Source organism: Erithacus rubecula (genome assembly GCF_903797595.1).
Source record: "Erithacus rubecula genome assembly, chromosome: 3".
Classification (NCBI taxonomy): domain Eukaryota; kingdom Metazoa; phylum Chordata; class Aves; order Passeriformes; family Muscicapidae; genus Erithacus; species Erithacus rubecula.
This window is the reverse complement of record NC_136689.1, coordinates 39,240,362-39,261,902: the sequence shown is the minus strand read 5'-3', so window position 1 is coordinate 39,261,902 and position 21,541 is coordinate 39,240,362. Positions and strand designations below refer to the sequence as shown.

At 38.2% G+C, this 21,541-nt stretch overlaps 1 protein-coding gene across 4 annotated transcripts in view; it reads right to left on the bottom strand.

Moving 5' to 3' along the window:
• RBMS3 (RNA binding motif single stranded interacting protein 3) overlaps nt 1–21,541 on the bottom strand; it is a gene marked incomplete at its 3' end in the record, with an annotated part of 438,647 nt that overhangs the window by 297,545 nt on the left and 119,561 nt on the right. For all 4 annotated transcript variants that reach the window (XM_079301446.1, XM_079301447.1, XM_079301448.1 and 1 more), the window contains exon 3: nt 20,940–20,998. In XM_079301446.1, coding sequence (XP_079157572.1) covers nt 20,940–20,998 — 59 coding nt within the window. The remainder of the gene's footprint in view (nt 1–20,939; nt 20,999–21,541) is intronic.

The window sequence follows — 21,541 nt, the reverse complement described above, 5'->3', positions numbered from 1 at the left end:
CTCTCCCCGGTACTTCAGACATTTGGAACAAGCTTCAAGATGAAGAATATTACTGGAAATAACAGCACAGGAGACAAGTGACTAGCAGACTGCCAACTCCATAGCCCAGTGCATATAAAACGCCCTCTCCTGTATCCCATCACTGGCATTAGCATATAGAGCACAAAATGACTGAATGCAGCATGACTATAATCATTTTGATAGCGATTGCTTAAGTCAGTCAAGAGAAGAGCTGGCTGTCACTTCTAATCCTTTTGTTTGAAAGGTGGCACCACCAGCTCTGCCTCAATCCTTCTGCAGGATCTTACACCTCTGAGCATAGAGAGCTTTCTACTACCAAACAAGTTTCATGGCAATGTATTAACTAATGACATTGGAAGAATGACTCTTGATTTCCACTGGCATTACCTCTGCCTGGGTGGTTTAAAGAGTTATCAGTTAAGGAACAGCAATTTAGAAGCCACAAATGTGGGGACAGAGATGCCCATGGGATTTGTGTGTTAGCATTGCTTGCAACAACAGATTAGAAAATCAGATTGAGAGTTAGGAAAAAAAAAAAGGGGGGGGGGAAGAAAGTAAAGATGGACTGATAAGAATTACTGCAAACCCTGCAGTTTTGAAATATAGGTCTAATAAGAAGATATTCATGGATCCAGAGAGTTTATAGTTCCCATGTGTTGATTCAAAACAGTTACACACCTACTGTACTTTCCATGTGCAAAACAGTCATATGTAATAATTCAAACTACCCATTAAATCAACACTTTAAAGAATTATTGTTTCACCAACAAATGTTCAAATGAAAACTCAATGTTTTTCAAAAGTGTTTACAAGTCGGAAAAATGTACTGCCATGTCTTTAAAAGAATAAGCACCAATATTTCACCAGATATTTTAGTACAAATTTTGTCAAGCTCAGCCAGCCCTCCAGAAATGTCCAGTTTAAAACAATGCATCTTTTTAGAATGATTGGAGCTATAAAAAACATAGTTAAAATATTAGCAAAGAATGCATAGCAATTTGCTATGGCAACATTATTTTAAAATTCAATTACACAATTACACAAAAAAGCAGCTTATTATATATGAAATTTTATGCCTGTCCTTACATCACATGCATATTTAAGCTTTTCCAGGAACAACATCAACATTCCAGTCAATCATATAAAAGAAAATACAGGTGTATTTTTATTTAGTTATCAAAAGCCTTTCATTGTGCAGCACTACATTCAGCAGTTATCTTGATTATCTCTAGAAAAAAAAAATGTGCTGAGCTTGTGAAGTTTAAACTTAAACCAGCAAAGTACCATGACACACTCCTGCTCTCTGATGGGAAATACTGATGAAATACTGTCCTACCTCCAAGACTACAATGTGTGTCACACTCATCTAAATAGTACTTCCCATAAACAATGACAAGTGTGAAGCTCACTGCATTCAAATAGTAAGGGAGAAGGACCACAAGGATGTATGGCCACAATAAACTCATTATCAATTCAAGAGCATATGTGTGGCAACATATCTGCTACTGCTTATCCATCACTAATTCTATATTTTTATTTTCATGAGCCCATTTTTAGTGAATAAATTTGGAATTTTCATAGCACTTCTAGTAGTTTGCATGGCCAGAAATCATTATGTTTCCCTACAACTATGCAACATTAAAAAGGGGGAATTTCCTTTTTGAAACTCAAGTTTACTATACAGCATTTTAAAATGCAGACTTCATTTTTATCATTCAATAATTTTGTCTCTCTTGCCAGGGCTCCCTGTTTTAGTTTTAACTACACCAATTAATGCAGACTTTTTCTGGTTTAAATGGGTTTTACAAATTCTTTACCTCCTGGAGACAGTTGTAAAGAGTTTTGTGAGATGCACATGAGACAGCAAAGACAACTCAGAAGGTTTAATCCTAGCTTTGCCAACACTTCCCCCTGAGACTCTGGATAAAAGACTCACCCTCCCTCCTCCAGTAGCTTTGGTTTCCTTGAAACAATCTCAAAATAGACTAATAGACCACTGGTGAGGAGATCTTAAATTACATAACTCTTATAAGGAATAAAATTTCTCACTATCAATAATTTATTTCTATAGCTGATCCATTTAAATAGAATCACTGCAAAACCACTTCATATGTCTATTAACTCTGAAGTGACCAGTAGCCCATTATTAGTGGCAGTTCTCCAGTTTGAGCTTACTCAATCTTCCTGTTACATCCATTAGGACTCTTCTATAATCTATAAAAACTTAAAATGCATTAATTCAGAGCATTCCTTATTATTCCTTTTCCTGCCTAGCATTTATTAGTGGCCTACAGCAATTTTCCTCAGGCCAAGTACCATCATCAGTGCTTTTACACAGCTTGGCCTTTCTTCCTAATCAATCATGAAAACATGGTCCAGAGAGGATCTCCTCTTTGTCAGGTGACAGAACACCAGATGCTTTTTCTGTTATTCATTCTATCAAAATATCAGGTCCTGGATGACTTTCAGATGATAATTTCCAGGACTTTTTGCAGAAGGAGTTGGCCAACATATGCTAGCAGACATCCTCTCTAATACAGGATTTATTCTTTTCAGGAGAAGCTCATATAATTCCTTCTTTTTGTATCAGAATGTACCATGTTTACCAACTGACAAGGACAAGCTTTATTTGTCCTTCCAGCCTTTATTTGCTCATCAGCTGAGACATGGTTTTGTTTGTTTGTTTTTCCTACTTGGGTTTGGTTGGGTCGTTTTTTTCTTAAGGTGATTGGTAATATGTGATGGTACTGTGCTTCCTTTGAAACAGGAATGCAGACTACTAAATGTAAAAATTATCCCAAGTGCCCTTTTTCATAGGACCATTAAGGTTGAAAAAGTCCTCTGAGATCATCATTAAGCCAGCACCATAATGTTCACTGCTAGATCATGTCCCCAGGCACCACATCCACTCAGTTTTTGTAACAACTTGAGAGATGGTGACTCAACCACTGCCCTGGGCAGCCTGTTCCAATACCTGAACACTCCTTCAGTGAAGAATTTTTTTCCAAACATTCAATCTAAACCTCCCCTGTCATAACTTGAGGCAGTTTCCTTTCATCCTTTTGCTTGTTACTTGGGAGGAAACACTTGACTCCACCTTGCTACAACCTTCTTCCAGGTAGTTTTTCAGAGTTATAAGGTTGCCCTCTGAGCCTCAAAGGTTCTCTGTTACAGCTAAGATCCTAATTTTTAGAGCCCAAAACTTTGCTTCTCACCTTGAAAGCCTTCTGTGTATAGACAAAGCCTCATTTCAGGGTAAAATCTCCCCACTTACAGTTCAAAGCCTTATGTTTTTCATTTTTAACACTTCAGTTGGAACATCCAAAAATGTATTTTTAGGGTACAAAGTCCTATTTTTAAGACCAAAAGATTAATTTGTAGGGTTCAAGCCTGTCTATTAATACAAAAGGAAAGAAGAAATGGTGGTTTCATCGAGGTTCAGATGACTAATGACAGAATAAGCATTTGTTTAGTTACTGAGTTGTTAAAGTTTACCTACAACTGAAATGTAATATCTAGAACACAGATGACAATAGCAAGAGAAAAAAAAAAAAAAGAAAAAAAAAAGAGGGAAGGCAGATGTGATAGCTGTGTCAAAATATAAGATAAAATGTCATTAAGGAACAGTGACCCTAATTACTTATTTAACCAACAAAGGGTAGAATAGTAATAAGGGGCCTCAAAATGTTAAGAAATCATTCCAGATATAGCACTGATGGAAAAGGAGAGACATGCAAGCTGAGACTTTTGAGATGTTCACCAGGATACCCACATATACATCAAATGGCAAAAATCATCAAATTATTAAAATCACCTATGCCCTACTTATTAAATAGGACTTCCTAAGTACATCTAAAATGTGTCAGACTGGTTTGATTTCATATCAGATCATAAAAACTATAATCGATCTCCCTTTAAATTAAAAAATACAGAAAAAAATCCAGCAAGAAAAAAAAAAAAAAGCCCAAGAAAAAGGAAGACAATAATGGTTTAAAGGCACCGATATATAAAATCTCAGTTTGTTATGTCATTCACACTTACCTGGGGTAATGCATCTTGTTCTGATCAGTTTCATACCAGCAATTTATAAACAAACCAGAGGATTTGTTCACTGATGAACAATAACATTGAATAGAGGTCAGCAGAAAGTTTTACAAGGAAAGATTGCTGGAGCTCAAATTTATCTGTTGAGCTGAGTAAATACAAGAAAAACGGAGTGCATTTTAACATTGAACTATAGTATTGAAGGGTAAGAAGCAAAAACCAAAGAGGGAGATGAATTAATTAGTGTGGTGCCCAGAGGTAGGGAAGGAAGGATAATGAAGAGTAGTGGGATTAAATTAGGAAAAGCAAAATTTAGGCTGAGTATAAAGAAAAAAAAACTTACTAATAATGAGTTTTATTATTTCGGGAATTATTCTCTCAGGTGAAATGATGGAAACACCTGTCTAAGATTTAGGACTTTTAAATTTAGGTTGCACAAAGGCATCAATACACGAAACACTAAGTGTGCACAAAGGCACACGTGCTTTGGGGAACAAAACAGGGCAGTTTATGTCACCACATCGTGCCTCAGCTCCATGGCTACAGCACAATTACCAGCATCCTCTTCAAGAGCTGCCCCAGCACTGCCCACCTGGCAAAGAGATGGGCATGTGGACAAGTAGCTGGTTGGCAGGAGTGCCTGGCCCAATGCAGTTCCAAGCACAGTGGGGTAAGGACAGGTCAGCACACCTGCTCTTTGCTCCCAGTTCCAGCATCAGCTCCCTTTGCCACCCTTCCAGACCTTCCAGTCTGATGGCAACAGCAAAAGAAATCCATAACCACAATTGTAGCGTTTTGTTGCTCTAAATCAGGTGGTTTTGTTTGGAGATTAGGGAGTCCATGCCATCATTCAGAGGCCAGGTTTGGTGCTCCAGTCACAGCACTCTAGTTTTGAGCACTTTCTGGAGTCAATAGTGCAGTTCAGAGGAACAGCTGCTATTGCTCCTGCCTCTTCATTTAGTTCATGAAGGCCAAGCAAGCCAGCTAACACCATCATAAAACAAAATAAAGCATCCCTTCAGAAAGGGCTGCAAGACAAAAATGCCATACACTGCAGCTGGCAATCTGATGTCTTGTTTATAGCACTTTCCCTGTTATCTTAAGTGGGAAACATCACCCAAAACTGTTCTAACATTTTTCTTTTCCCTGGGGTTTTCTTTGCCTACCTCACATGAAAGTAAAAAAACAGCAAAACCCTTGCAGGCAATTCTGAAAGTACTGCTGGGACCACAACTGGATAAACAGTTTGTGCCTAATAACAGGCAGGCTGCTCACCCAAGTGAAAAAGAAGGGTTAAACACTAGCTTTATCAGGAAATTTGAGGCTTTACACTGGAAGCAATTTGTTCAATGGCTATTTTGACCATAGAACTTCCTAATCTCAGTTCCCATAAAGTTTGGCTTGGAGCCAGTCAGAATGGTTCGTTTCAGCTGCACAGATATCTTCCACAGAGGAAATAAAAGGATTTCAAACCCCGGAGTCATTTCCTTTGGTTCTCGGCTCATTCAGAAAAAATGTCCTTTCGGTCAGTGATATCTCCAACTTAATTCCTGCAGCATGACTTTAAAAAAAAATTTTAAAAAAGTCTTTGTGGGAAACTTTTTCTGAAGGTTTGGAAGTGTGCCCTATAAGCTCTTTGCCAGTTGGTGCAAAATACCTTCCTTGCTCACAGAAGTTTGAAGAGAAAAATGTCCTCTTCCCTTCTACATTAACTCTGAGCTTTCCAAAAGTTTTTAGTCACCTAGCAGTCCCCATTTAATAATTAAAGGAGATATTCACACTCATACACACAGATGTATGGGTTTACAGAACTGTGCATCAAAATAATCCACTAAATATGTTTTAATCACAGGCAGTACGTGCAGCTGCAGAAGTAGTACTGTAAGCAGAACAAGCAAGCACTTATCAAGTGCAGCAATGTATTTCCCAAAAGTACCACAGACTTTGAGACATTGTAAGCCTCAGTATCTCACTTTTGAGAGTAGCTGACAAACATTTGAAGATTCAGCCCTGAATCTGAAAAGTGATCCAAAAGATCCAAACAGGATATGTTTAAAACAAGCATGCAGGCCAGCCAACATAAATACCAGGAGTATAATGTCCTCTCCAAGTGAGTGGGATACATACTCCTTGAGGCTGCCACCATCCTAAGCACGTAGTCAGGGCTTCACTGGAACAATGGACACAACATTTTGACACACAATCTAGCTGCAATGATCAAATTAATTCCAAGCACGCCAGATCCGTGAACACTACCTTTATATCATCATGAAAGGGAGAGGAAGCTTTTCAACATATCCTCAGGCCTGTGATATTTCTAGGAGTCCTACAAAATAAAATACTGAGGTGCAGGGCTCAGTATAAAAGGCAGCATTTGTGGGTTCTGCAATAGTAATAGTGAGCTTGTGCATCCTTTGTCCTGAAATGAACTTTGAAGCACCAGGAAGCCCAGGAACTGACACATGTTTCATCAAGAAGATTGATTTTAGTGAAACTCAAAGCCTTCTTCAGTACTGTGCTTCAGCATGCATCTAATATTAAACATACACATCCTGAGGTGGCCCCATCTTATGTTCAGAAAATTCAGAAAGCAGAGTAAATGACACATGCAAAATGGAAACATTAATGAGTTGAACCCTCCTGTCAACTTCAAATGTCAGTGCTGATCTTGATAATTAAACTTCTCTTTCTAGGAAAGTTCACCACCAGATCAAAATTACAGTTTTACTTATTTATAATTGAGCCGTGTAAACTTATACTTAAATGCTCAGAATTGTTTCTTCCTGCATTATGATGACTCAAGGTGTTACATGAGATAGACAGAAACATCAACTCCACATAAAGTAGTTCAACACACATACACTCATATTTCCATGTATTTCCATGTATATCATAAGCTCCTTGATAGTACTGCTCTGCAAAGGGTAATTGAGGCCTTAGAACTGAAGGTCTTCTTTAGCCTAACTCAGATATTTCCTTACAATGTCTTGCATAGCACAAACTAGATCTTCAATCTGTGGATCTATACCACAGAGGAGATAACCTATAATATTAGATCTTATTTCTGTTTTCTGAAGGAATGGGGGATCTGGGGGAATGGGAAGGGTGGGTTATTAAAGAAATTTTAAAAGTAAAATAAATAATGAAGCACTATTTTCTATGTGCAAATCCAAACACTTCTGCATTGTAAAGTTCCCTCTATTTAAATCATTATAGACCAGGATATAATAATAGTGCAGAGATACTGATGAAGCATATAGAAAGAAAGGCATAAGGGAGATTTACAGAACAGATATTTCTGAGGATAAAGTGGACCTACACTGTAATTGTAATGGTACCTTTTTCCTTTTTCTTTTCTAAAGCTGTATGTAAATTCAAACCAAATGTTGACTGGAATTTTTTACCCCTTTTACATTCCACTCTTCTTCTCCCTTTCAGGAATGCCAAACACAGGAGCGGAGTGTCAGTAAAGACTGCCCAAATTAAAACAAAATTTCTGGTTTCACTTAGTCCTTCTAAGCTTCTACTCTTCCCTAAAACACAGTGGGAATGCGGGGCTTTAAAATTGCAATTTGAAAATCCTATTTTCTTACAAGCCTTATTAATTTGAAATGACTCAGTGACAGTCAGAACTTCCATTTAAAATAATAGAAGAACATTTCATAGCCAGTCCTCTGCCTTAGCCTCACTTCCAAAACACTGAAAGCTCACCTTGCTGAGCTTTTGAAGGTTAATTTGACAAAACCCATTTTGGAGTTGGGTTTTTTTAAATTCTTTAATGTGCAGACCTGCAGACATTTCCTAGGCCTCACACTGGCAAGCACTCAGGTAATTTGCAAGGAGATGAACTGTAACAGAGCCACACTTCACTCCTCCAGCTCCTGCTCCCAAGCATTTCAGCCAACCATCACAGCTTCCCCCAGGCACTCTCAGGCACCAGTACAGCCAGCCAGGCTGGCTCAGGATGAGTGAGACACTTGCCCTCTATTTTAACTCAAGAGAAAGGCTCTTTCTTCAAAGAGCCCTAGAAGCTGTCTTGTAGGTAAAGATTTGCTCAGAAGGGCTGCAGATAGTGTGGTGGAGTGTCACAGACCCAAGAACCCTGAGCCAGCACCCAGCCACAACAGCCCCAAAGAGAGTTACCCTAAAGGCAATGTCTCCCAGCTCCCTCCCCACTCTTCCTTCTGGAGTGCAGCTACTGAGACTTATTAAAACAGTTGTCTGAAAATACATCTTACAATATTTGCCTGACTCCACACTCAGAATGTTGGAAGAACTCTTTGAAATAAGTGCATGCACTGGGGCAAGAATCTTGACCCCACTCTCCAGCCAACTCATGCCACAACTCCTGCTGTCATTTTTGCTCCACTCTCCCTACCAAAACTTGGCTACCCTGGTGGTCAAAAACTCTCACCCATATTTAATCACAGCCTGTTTACTCTCACTTATCCTTGCTGCCAGCATTGTGCACACATTTTTTTCCCTTGCCTAATACCAGACACTGATTTCTTCATAAGCAGTTCTATTTTGTTCTGGTTTTGTGAATACTCTTTTAAATGCTATGTCTCCCATTCCTCACCAATCCTTCTCTATACACTTTTGAGTAAGTAGAGCATCAGCATTTCCAAGAACTAAACTGAGACCAGGAGCATGAGTTTGGCTTCATGAAAGGAGAAAACTCTTAGCTTTTGTCTTTAGGGCAACAAGATGAGGGGAGGTCAAACAGGTTACTCGGATAGAAACAAGTGGTAGGAACAACCCTATGAAATAGTTTGGGGGAAGAAAGTGAGAATCAACTAATTTAATATGCCAACTATTATTTCCCTGTTTTTCCTGTAGGAGAGCTGCACACAATGGCAGCAGGTCCAGGTCTATTAGGGCAGCAGCCAGTTCAAGGCAGCACTCAGGTGGTAAAGCAGGACGTAATCCAGTGCTGGATCCTTCCCAATGAGAGCTGCTGACATTGCATTTTTGCATTGGAAGTGTCCCTCTAGAACTTGGAACTAACCAGAAAGAAGAAGCAGGATGGAGTGATGACAAACTCTCCAGGCAAGCAGATGGGGAAATTGGTAACCTTTGAGAAAATCAGAAGATGATCTCTAGATCTATCCCTCCTGCAAATAAAATATCAGGAGAAGCTAAGTGGAAATACTGTAATGCAAAGTAACTCAAATGCAGTGCTGAAGCACAACTAAAATATCAATGGCTCCCTAAGTGTTTTTAGCCTTAAGAAATAAAATGGATGAACTTAAATATATGCTACAGTCACAGAAAAGCTGTGAAAGCAAGACAATGGGCAGATCATCTTAACACCAAGATCTAACAAACATGGCAAAGACAGAGCAGGCTTTGCTGGTGGGGTAGAAATGACAAAGCATGGCAGAGAGTAACATATAACCTGCAAATCTGAAATGCAGTAACTGAAGTGCTCATGGAGGACTTTTATCATTCCTTCAGATTTTGGGCAAAAATGGGATGCAATGCAAAGATCACATTTTTAGGTGCCGTTTCAGAGAGCAGCTGCTTAGAAGCCCAGAACAGATGCAACTCTTAATTTTAAATGACCACAGAGAAGGTTATAGGACAAATTGACAAAAGTGAACACTAACAAATTGCAACAACAGATGGTACTCACCCTCCCACTTTGAAAAGAGCTCCAGGATGCAATAACTGACTACACACATTAAGAAGTGGTATGCAGGTTGTTTTTTTTCCTAAAACTGACTTTGTACCTGAGGACTGGGCGGTGGCACACATGGTCCCAACATTCTGAAGACACCCCAGGTAAGATCCAGGTACATAAAGATCTGTAAACTTGATGTTATATCACCAGAAATTACAGAAGCAGAGTAAAATCAATGGAAATAAAATACATTGAAAGAGTTAACTTGGCTTTTGTAGGTTTGTCTCACAGACCTATTGGAGTGCTTTGAAAAGGTCAACAAGCCTGTGGATAAGGGTGATCTGGCTAATATAGTCTGCTCAGATCTCCAAAAGACATTTGACAAGGCCCTCACAAAAGACTTCTTAGGAAACTAAGCAGCCATGGCTTAAGAGGGAAAGTTCTTGGGTAAACAATTGGTTAAGATATAAAAACAGAGGGTAGAGGGCATCCTTCTTCTTACATGGGGGAAGCAGGACCAGTGGACTTCCAGAAGGAACTTTGCCAGGACCCATATGCAGAACTCACTTCTAAATGACAAGAAGAGGCTAAACACTGAGGTGACAAGATTATTTAGGAGACAAAACAGGAGATGCATCTGTGAAGAGCTGCAGAAGAACCTTATTAAAGTAAGCAACTGGGTAACAAACCAGAAGAAATTAAATGGAGATAAATGTAGTGGGGCACATGGGAGAAAATTCTGGCTTTACAGTATGATGCCCTTTGAAATGTCCATTAAAGTGTCAGCTTCCTGTTTGCTCAGAAAGGCAAACTGAATTTCCAGGAATTATTACAAAAGAAGCAGAAAGCAAGGAAAGAATATCCAGCAGAAATATCTACACATATTTCCCTTTCAGGCTCTCCTTTCCCCTAACTTTTGAACTGACTGACCCTATTCAAGCAAATTTGACAGAGGTAGCAATCTTAAACACCTTTAAATTCCAAAAGCTCAATCTCATTGCTGGACATTGCAGAAGTTTGTTAATCCTAGCAGCCTCAGAAGTATTAGTTGCACAATGTACATCCCCCTCCTTTAAGTGTAACAATTTTATCACTTTTTCAGTAAAAAACCAAGAAAATACAGCATGGCAGGCAGAGCTATGCAATTCTTTCTGATGTAAGAATTCAAATTCACCAACTTGATAAATATGTATGCATTTCCAAAACTCGAAGCATATTTAATATCTGCTCCATGACTTTCTTCTCAAATAACTGTCCATAATAGCAATAAAACATGTTTCTATTTAAAAAGGAAATTACTAAAAACAATGTGCAACAAATAAAGAAAAATTAGATACTAAAATGCTGAGCACAAATTTTTTTTTTCCCCTTAGCTTTGGGGCTTTTTCTAAAGATACCTTCCATCAATTATGTGAAATTTACCCTGCAATTTACTGTGAGCTGAAGTGACTGACAAGAACTACCAAGATACCTCAGGCAAACCAGGTCACTCAGACATTTTCTTGCTGTTTTGTGATTAAAGGCTGACCACAAAAACCTTTACATTCTGCAGAATGACATGCTTGGTTGGTTAAATATGCAGGCAATTAACATAGAGATAACATGCATTTAAATGGAAGTCCCATTGACCCCCATCTCTTGACTGCAACCTTTGCTCTGAAATCAGACAGCTTAGCAAAAATATTCAATTAATAAAAAGCCATGAAGGGCAACAACTCCATTTCAATTAATTTAAAAATAAATAGTGTTTACTGCTCCATATTTAATAAGTTAATAAAAAACAACAGCACAACTAATATCATAAGCAGCAAAGGAATGGCCTGAAAGATCTTTATAAAGATGATATAAAAATACTAACTCTTTCTGTCCTTTGTTTAGAATGAAACAGAACATGATATATGCAATGAAATAAAGAAAGTCTGTTGTTTTATACATTTGAGCCCCTTCTTTCTTGCCTCTGCCCATGTCCTATCCCAAGTGTGATGCTACAACTTGCTGCAGTGACTCCCATCCCTCTCTTCAAGCATTCCCTACAATTTCCACCCTCTACTCTCATACCTATACCTCCCTCCCAAGCCCCTTGTTGGGCAAAACCAGCACAAAGCTCTGGTTCCACCATAGAGGAGCAACTAGTGAATTACTGTAGTTACTTGAGAGGGACCAAAACTAAACCCATCCCGTGTTTCTTGTAGCAGGACAACTGAGTGTCCATTCTACAAAACTGCCCATTTTCTAAAAATATTTAACTTGGTTCTATTTGAAAGTCCCAGCCCTCTTTTGCTTTAAACTGGACAATAAGTTGTAAACTTCTATGTGAATAAAAAATTGACAGCTTGGAGACTCTGAAATTGGAAACCAAACTAAGAAAATTTAACCATTTGTAATTTTTTATTAAAATTTGTAGTTTGGGGGTCAAGAGAAACCACGTATCACACCACTGCCATCTAATGGAAGAAAACATCAGCCAATTATTGGTCCTGGGCAAGACCCAGTCAGACAAAAACTATTTCATCAAGTAGGAGAGTCATTTCTAGCACCCCTATCATGGCCTCCTCCTTTTCTCATCTATAAATTTAGCTCTCCTCAAAACATTCTGGGTTGAAAAAACTCACTAAATGTTATCCAAATGTACATTTATTCTCAAGAGAGCTGAAAGACTGGTTTGGTTTGGGGTTTTTTTTGTTTGTTTTTTTGGGGTTTTTTTTGTGGAGAATTCAGTATGTCATTTAACTCCATCCGAAAATCACAACATTACTTACAGTATCTAAATTGATTGTGAACCCTGCTCTTTTTCAAAGACCTGGGCTGCAAAGTCCATTGGAGAAAGTTGCCTTGTAGTTATTTTTTTGTAGAGTACAATTGTTTTCTGTACTGTTGATTAGCACCTAGAGCTTTAGTGCTCACATACCTGTATATGGCAACCACAGCCTAAATACATGGAGCAGTATTATTAATGCCCAGCAGTTCCTTTCCCAGAAGTGGTGTGGGTGGGTTTTTTGATCAGCAGTGAGCAAACTACATCTTTATTGCCAGCAGTTATGATTTTTCTCCTGTGTTGCAGATCTACTCCTGTTCAAGGAATCCTAGACCATCTCCAGACAGGCAGCCCTCAGACACCCAGAAGGACAGATGCAATAAAAGTGATGGCACAGCCTCTTTGTGCTTCACAGTATACCCTCCACCAAGAAAGGGAGCATTTACTCAATTCACTTGGGTTAGTGAATTCTACTCTTCAAAACAAAAGCAGGGGGTGTGCAGTAATAGGGGAAGAGCGAGCAGTGACAAATTCTCTGCTGGCAAACCACAGAAGTGAAGTGGTGCTGTAACTCACAGTTCTGATTCAGAATGGTTCCTGTTGAGTGCCCACGTTCAATAAGAGTCTGTCAATTGGATTCATTATCAAACTGTCACTGTATCAAGGCAGCACATGTTTGGCATATGCTGTACACTCTGAGAGCCTAAAGGAGTGGGCTCTAGCAAAACTCAGGACCTGGGCACTGTCCTCCTCCTGCCTCTGCCCCAGGTTTCAATGGGTCAGCTGCTGTGCTGAAGGTCTTGAGACTTTTGAAAAAGTAACTTCTGAACAAAGTACCACCACTTTCAAGCAGCCAGAGGCCAAACAGATTTAATGGTGTATAGGATGATGTACCATGGCATCAGAAAAAAAAGGCTTAAGCAAAGTAACTCTTCAAGACATTTGAAAAAGCCAAGGCATTGTAAGGAAGCTTTCAACAAAGCTGATTATGAGCCACTGTTCAGATAAAAAAAAATTCTCTTCTGTTCGATCTTGTGATATGAAATAAATATTTCCAAGTCTGCTGAGACCACTAAGAGCCTACTATCATTACCCAGTCCCAAAATGCACTTCAAATGCATGCCAAGCTATTGGCAAAGTTTTATACAGACCAATGAATCAAAACATTAATCACTGTGTACAAATGGAAATTTTACTTTTTTATTTCTCTGGAAGGAAACAAAGTTAAACCAATTATTTGTCAGCGATATGGGTCTGCAGATTTTGGAAGCAGTAAATTAAGAATAATCACAGATTAGATACGTCACAGAATACTTGAGCATCTTGAGTCTCCTTACAGAAAATATTTGCTAGGCCATGAGTTCATTTATGAAAAGATAATGACCCAGGAAATTTTTTCCTTAATTGCAAAGAAGCCATTTAAGAAAGTGTCTGGGGAACTAATTAGGAAGGAGTTTCCTCTGTAGAAGACCTGGCTTAAAACTCAATAAACAACTTTTAGAGGTCTTGCTTGAGACAGAGCACTGTTTAGAGGCAGTCAAGAATGTTTGCTGAGGTGCAGCTGCATTTTGCAGGCATTGGGGTGGGTATGTCTCTGAGTCCTCACCACGGTGACACACTGGCCAGGGCTGGCCAGCTCCAGCTATCAAAGCTTCTGGGCACAACTCATTGAATCTTTCCCTATTTCACTTGAGCAGACGGAAAAAGCATTCAAGAATATACAAACAGGAGAATCTCATACCTCCAAGCTAAAATGAGATTTTGCAAAACACTTGCACATTTGCCAAGACATAATAATGCCTGCTGGCCAACACAACAGGTGCCAGGAAAATTGCTTTGTTATGATACCTAAACACCCATGAACACATCATCTGCAAATTCAAGGAGACAACTATGTAGCTATTTTATATGTACATATGCAGCATTCCCACCCTCCCATATAGTTTCTGGTACCTTCTTAAAGTGGTCAGATTTACAGAGCACCATAGCTCATGAGCCCAGAGATCGAATGAGCTTTTATTTGCTAAACCAGAGTGTGAATTTACACTCAATATGTGAGGGAACAACCTCATGTTTTTTTACTGGCAATTCCTTTGACTTCATTTTGATGTATGCCTGCTGTCATGGTGTTTAGATGCCTCCTTCAGGTTTTTTGTTTTTTTTTTTAAGACTTGACTCTTGGTCTCATGTGGTTCCATATTAATATCACTTTTTAATTTCAACAGAAAAAATATTATCTCAACCTTTACTAATAAAAACCACAGGAGTGAAAGTAAAAAACCACTGAAGTTTAAAAAACCTCCCAGAAGAGAGACTAAAAAAACCTCCAAATATTTACAAATTTTAAACAACTAGCCTCATGTTGTTTAATGTATCTTATCAAAACACACAGCATTGCAAATTTGCTTTTTCCCTTTCAACTCTTTCAGAATGGGGGCTCAGTGACACTGTTGAAGATTTTGTCCTTCTGTCTCTGGAGATTTGGCTTTATCAGCTGGCCTGCTAAGCAAAAGTGGCAAAACTCAGCACAGTTTGTGCACTGTTCAGGAGGCCCAGGGACAGAAGGACCAGATCAGTTGTGGCTGATGCAGGTCTGTGGTGAGATGGATCAGCAGAGCCACAGACAAAACTTACTGAGAGCCTGCCCTGCACTCAGCACGTGTCCAGCTTTCAAACTCCTGTCAGAAAACCTGCTGAATTAAAATATTCCATATTGCTACACTTTAATAACTTGAGAACTATTATGCCAATCATTACATAATGCTTTGGAGCAGATCAAAAAGGAAAAAAAAATAGAAATGCAAACAAACAAAATTAATGCACAAAAAACCCAGCACATCTATTGCTACTCTGACATTGAAAACAGGACTGATTTATTAGGTACACAAGTCTAGAGTTTCAAAATTAAATAAGTCTGTTTTACAAATTATTTACTTTCTACAAGATCCATTTCCCCTTGAAGCACACTATGCATGCCCTCCTAGTGTGAACAGTTTACAGTCTCTGATCAGGCACAGACCTACTTGTCTGGATTTTTTTCCCTTCCAAAATGGGAATTCTGAGAATCATAAATCACACAGCACAGTTATTGTAATTTGAGCTTATTCCCAATAAATAAAATTTATTAACTAAATAGCTTTCTTTCTATGTAGTTTAGCTCTTTCCCACCAGCTTATTTCACATGGACTTCCGTTCCATTGCTAGTCACAACCAAATTTTGCCGTCTTAAGTATAAGAATATAAATTAAAGAATATAAAGCAAAAATGCATAATTTCATATAATCACAAACTTCACTCTTCATAGAATATGATCAGAGAATAATTTGTAAAATTTGAAGTTTTGAAAGTATTTTATCTAACACACATACTAAGGTATACATACTGTATGAATGCAAGCTTTATTTATCAAAACACCAGAGCAGAAGCCTCCAGTTCATTAAGCCCCAATGCATTAGAGTATTAAGGGATGTTGGTGAGTTTAAGAATATGAGTAGCAACACTGACACAAGGCAGGACAGATTCCTTCTGGGAGATATGAAACATCACTTTATCATGCCATTCCAATTATCTCCAGCACTTATAGTAAGCCTCCAGTTATTCCATTTCTGTTACACAAATAAACTCTCAATTTATAAAATAGGTCATGGTAAATTTTATGTCCTGGTCTAAAAACAGCAAGGCAACTGGAGAAATAAAATTGTATGTGATATATGGTGGGTTAACACAGATGAGCTCATGGCATTTTTTTTTTTGCAGTAAACCTACCACAATCCTAATGAGTGCATATCTGCATCCATCCAGTTTTCATATATTAAAAAGGAATAGATCATCGATTACATTTCTCAACTAGAAAAATGTCATCATGAAACACTAAAATTATAAAAAGAGTCACTGCAGTTCCCCTCATCATGTCAGGCACATTTCTCTCCTAAGACAAACAATGCTATTCAACATATCAAGTCACTCAGGGTTTGAAAAAATATACATAAAATGAAGAATATACCAGTGGAGTGTTTGTCTCCTACAAATTACTGTGATTGATAGGATTTATTTATTAAAAAAATAATTCCCACAGGTGGAATTTCAGACTTTTAGTCATTCTTCTGTGCTCATCTTCTAAGGTACTAGCAAAATACTCAAAATCATGCAAGCCCCTGATTAAACCAGGAAGCAAATAGGCATGCATGCAATTACAGTGTCTGCAAGGGCAGACACAGATGACAGTAATTCATACTCTAAGAAATGGGCTTGTGTATTTGGCAGATTAACTGTTCTGTATTCCATTGCTATGAGGTATGGAAAGTGTACTGTGAAACAGCCATTACTCATTCCCTCAGCTCCGAGCACGTAGGTCTAGCAAAGGCAAGCCAGGCTGGAGAGGGTGGGGGGCTCAAAAAGAAGAGTCTACATGTTTCAGATTGACACTTCTCTTGAATGGTTTCTGTTATTTCATTTCCCCCACTTTTTAAATGAGCAAATACAGTAGGCCCAGAAGGGGAAATGTGCAAGGGGAAGAGGGAGAAAGAGGAGGGAAAGGGAAAAAGCAAAAGCAGCCAAAACTCTCCAACTTGTTCATTAGGGGTTTTGTGTTCGAACATCTGAATGAATCATGTGTCTGGTTTTAATTATTCTCCATATGAATTTGCTCTTTGCTTTGTTCAGAGATTTCTGGCCATGTTGTCATGACTGTGCTTATTTTGTTTTATATATTGTTCTGTTACAGGGTGATCATTACTTTTCCTCTGCCTCACTTAACAGTTACGCCACCAACAAAGAGCAATCTGAAAATGAGAGGTTATGTCAAAAGTTGTCCCTAGCAAATTCTCTGGCAGCCTCTATGATTACTGCTTAATTCAGACCAGAGAGAGAACTCCTTAGATAACTGTGCTCCTTATCATGACAGGAATGCTGTGGGTATCTTTTTAAAATCTGAGGAATAATGGAGAATGACTTAAAGTACATCACTGAATGTTTTCCTCATTTCTCCAAAAGGAAAGCAAACACTTAGCAGCAACCTGTTTAAACAGATCTGCTGTTACATGGAAGTTTTGAAATAATTTCCTTGCTAAATTAAATATTTCTACTTTCAGCTTTACTCTATACTTTGGTCAACACACAAATGACACAGAAATAAATTTTGAAATCACTAATCTTGTGATAATTTCTATCATTTCCTTGAATTTAATCCACTCTACTTCACTGCATACACATCACAGGATGATGTGCTCATTTAACAAGATAGTCTTGTAGAAAGTGAGACCCAAGAAAGGCAGAAAGTGAGTGACACCCAAAAGACTGGAAAGGAGCAAACAATAATGTGGAGGGTTTTTTTCCCCCTTTCTTGTTTTTGAATACTGAGTTTTGTTCGGGCATTTTTGGAGTTTAGGGAGAAAGGGGGATTGTGTTAAGGGGAGGGTTTGTGGTGGTGGTTGTTTTTTGCTGGGTTTTTCTAGGGAATAGTTGTAGACTCCACTGTTTTAGAGACAGTTTCAACTTCTGGGAAAATCTTGGACCAAACAGATGCATGAATCCATTCACAGACCCTCAAAGGTGGTGATTAGTCCTATGCAGCACAGATTCAGAAAGAGTAAAAAATGTCATATTGCAATTTTGTCTAAAAGTATGTAACCAGTCTTTGAATAGCTCAGTATTATATACTTTAGTTAAACTTTGCTTCTCTTTCATAACTTGAGCAGATAGGAAAAAAAAGGTCTAGCTGATAATGCTGTGAAGTAGGTGTCAAACTGATTAGCAGATACAGTATAAAAAAATAAATTCTCAATGGCTCAGTATTGCACTACCTGGTGTACTGAGAGGGTTTCCTCAAATGTCTTCCTCAGGTCTGTTATTATTCACTCTTTTCCACTTTATCTTGTCCAGTGGATTAGAGAAACCATTTATTAACTGTGAAGAGGATACTAAAGAGGTAAGTGCTGCAAGCACTCTGGAGGCTTAAGATTATACTCAAATCTTAGTAAATTAAGGAGGCCACAGGAAAAAAATAGGATAAAAATTCAATACAGACAAATGAAAATTTCTAGCTCTAGGAGGGAATAATCAACAACCCAGAGTAGAGCACACAATAAGGAATGCCTGGCTGGCAGCAGCACTGGAAGAGTAACAAAACCAGGGGCTGCCCAGAATCTCTCAGCATAAACCAGTACCATTTTTCTCATGCAACACCGTGTGCCTCAGAGATGCATCTATATTTTAAATACATATAAAATTATTTATATGTATACATCAACAAGGAGGAGACTTCTGTGATCACAGAGAAGACAAATCAAAACCCTCTGTACAACCTAATACAATCCAATTTAGGCCATCCAAAAACCTATGCCCAGCTCCAAGTTCTTCAGGTAAGGAGTGAGCTGATTAGAGAGACCAGCAAAGTGCAATATATTGAGAAATTAGAAACAAATAGCCTTTAAGAAAAAAGTGAAACAACTAGTGTTTTGTCCAAGGAAAAGACGAGGCAGATGCAGATCAGTCTTCAAATACAAATGTTTGCTGCAAAAAGGAGAGGAATAAACTGCTCTATGTGTCCACTGGGGTAAGAAAAGAAGCAATAGACTTAAATTGCATCAAGAGAGATTTGGGTTAGACATTAGGAAATGCTTCATTATAGTGAGGAGAGGGAGTGTTATCAGGGATTGCCTGAGGAGCTCGAGGAATCTCCACCACTGGAGGCCTTTGAGTGAAGGTTACAGAAATACCCTCAGCAGTGGGTTAGAGCTGATCCTGCCCCAAGGCAGGTCCTGACCTCTTCAGGTCCCTTCCACTTCTGATTCCTGGGAAGCTTTTTCTTTTATTTTTCTGGCAACCTTACTGAAGAGAAGGGAAACTGTATCCAGCATTTAAAGCAGTAAAATATCTATTCTTTTTATATCATAAAGCATACTGTTAATAAATCCAATTATGTTTATGATCTTTTAATGGCACTACTTATGTCATGAAGATCCATCTTTGAAAATACAAATAGATATCTCTGCCCTACAGTGTAATACAACAGCATGAAAGCAAACTAAAGAAAATACCAACTCATTGATATATGGCTCCTATTAAAATAATCTTAAAGCTAACTGCAATATAAAGAACACTAAAACCAGACATTTTTCTTTCTCAAAATTCTACAATTCATATTCTTTACAATATTTTCACTTCACATTTTGCATTTCACAAACATATCCACTCCTTTCCTTGTTTACCACTGGCAAAGAGAGCAAAGGAAGTTCTGCTCACAAGGATATCCCTTTATAATGCAATCCAAAAAAAAAAAAAAAAAGCAAAGAAACCACCAAACCCCAAACACAATGAGGTCCTGTTCCTGGTATGATATTCAAAGAAATACAGAGTGATGTTATCAGAATTCTGCCAGAAGAGTGCCCCAAGGAAATCAAACACATGTTCAGGCAAAAGCAAATGCACAGCAGTGCAACTCATGACAATGGCCCATGACAAATTGGTTGGTGGAGTTTTCTAAGACTAGAACTGCAGTCTTCCAATTTGCTTTTCTCCTCAATAACTAATTAACACTGTTTCTGGCAGGCAATAAATAAAGTCACACATTTCTACAAATCTCAAAAACATCTTTGGTACAGGTGGCAGGATTTTTCTCCCGTCTCATAATTTCCTCAGAATGTTTCTCTTCTGCTTCTCTTCACCCCATATCTGGCCACTCACAGGGCAGTCCTGAACTGCAATGCTTTTTCTTTTTGCTAACACATACAAAAATGCTATCCAGGATGTGCTTCTGTTCAGAAGAACCCACTCTAGCAAGTCTTATTACTCCAAAAGTATTCTGTACACCACTAGTGGAAAGCTACAGAATCATTTCTCCCCCACAGACCCAGTGACACTGCAGACTCATAAATAAGTAACAATTCTAGTCCTGAGATACTACTGCAACATTAGTCAATATTTTCCTCAGCAAATACAGCTACACACACACAAAACATGCTATATTTAATTTAAAATTATTTTCATACATTAGCAGAAAAATTAGGAACATAAAACTGGAAGAGGAATTATTTCTATATCTTGGTATTGCAACTTGTAGATCTATTTGTGTCATAAAGAATATTTTCTTCTTCCATTAGCATATGCCAAGACTTCACAAAAATATAAAAATTAGACCAAGTTTTCCTTGGGAAAGTTTTCCCAAAGGTTTCTCAGCTTTATATAGGAAATCAATTTGCATCACTGATGATATCATTCAAATCAGACAGCACTATGTGGTTAGAAGGTAATTTACTCTTCTGCTGAAGCAATTTGATACTTGTTCTGATTTGTGATTTTCATTTTGTTTGTTAATGAAAAAAATTAATGAGCAATGTTACTGGAAGCACAACTCAAAGCTTTGGCATTATTAAATATGTTTGTAATATACTGTGCATTATGTTGATTGCACAGTTGGAGCCAGAGCTTTGGCAGTCAAGCCACCAGTCAATCATTCAAACTGATAATGAACTCACAGGGTGGACACATTGCACGTACCTTTGCACTGATTCGTGTTTTTGTCAAGAATTGCCTTTGTAGAAACAATTTTCCCATACCTATGGAGAAAACAAAAATCAGAGGGGCATGTTACTATATTTTAGTAAAGTACATAGTGATTTTTGCATGCATATATAACACATATCCTAAGAAGAGGTCTAGAGCTCTTGAAAAACATTCATCTGATAATCCTGGAGAGATCCCTTATGCCAATAGTTCAAACACTTTTAGAGTCACCCTGAAGAGCACATGCCACAACCCATCCATCTCTGGTCCATGCACTGCCAGCATAAATGCCAATCACAGTAAGGATTTTACAACACTGGCACTAGTAAAGAGGCTTCTTTGACTAAATTATTTTAAGTTTGTTTAGTTTAAATACAGATGGACTACATTCTTTCAAGATTAACAAAAATTATGGTCCCTTTATATACACAGGCACACACAGCTGTGCTCATGTGTGCATCCATGTCTATTTATATACACTCTATTGAGTTTGGATAAACAGAACCTTTGAGGTCTGTGTGCATCTCCCAGCTCTTTCCAAGATGAATGTTAATACTCAGTTTATATCACCTCCCATAGATAGCATGGCACTGCAC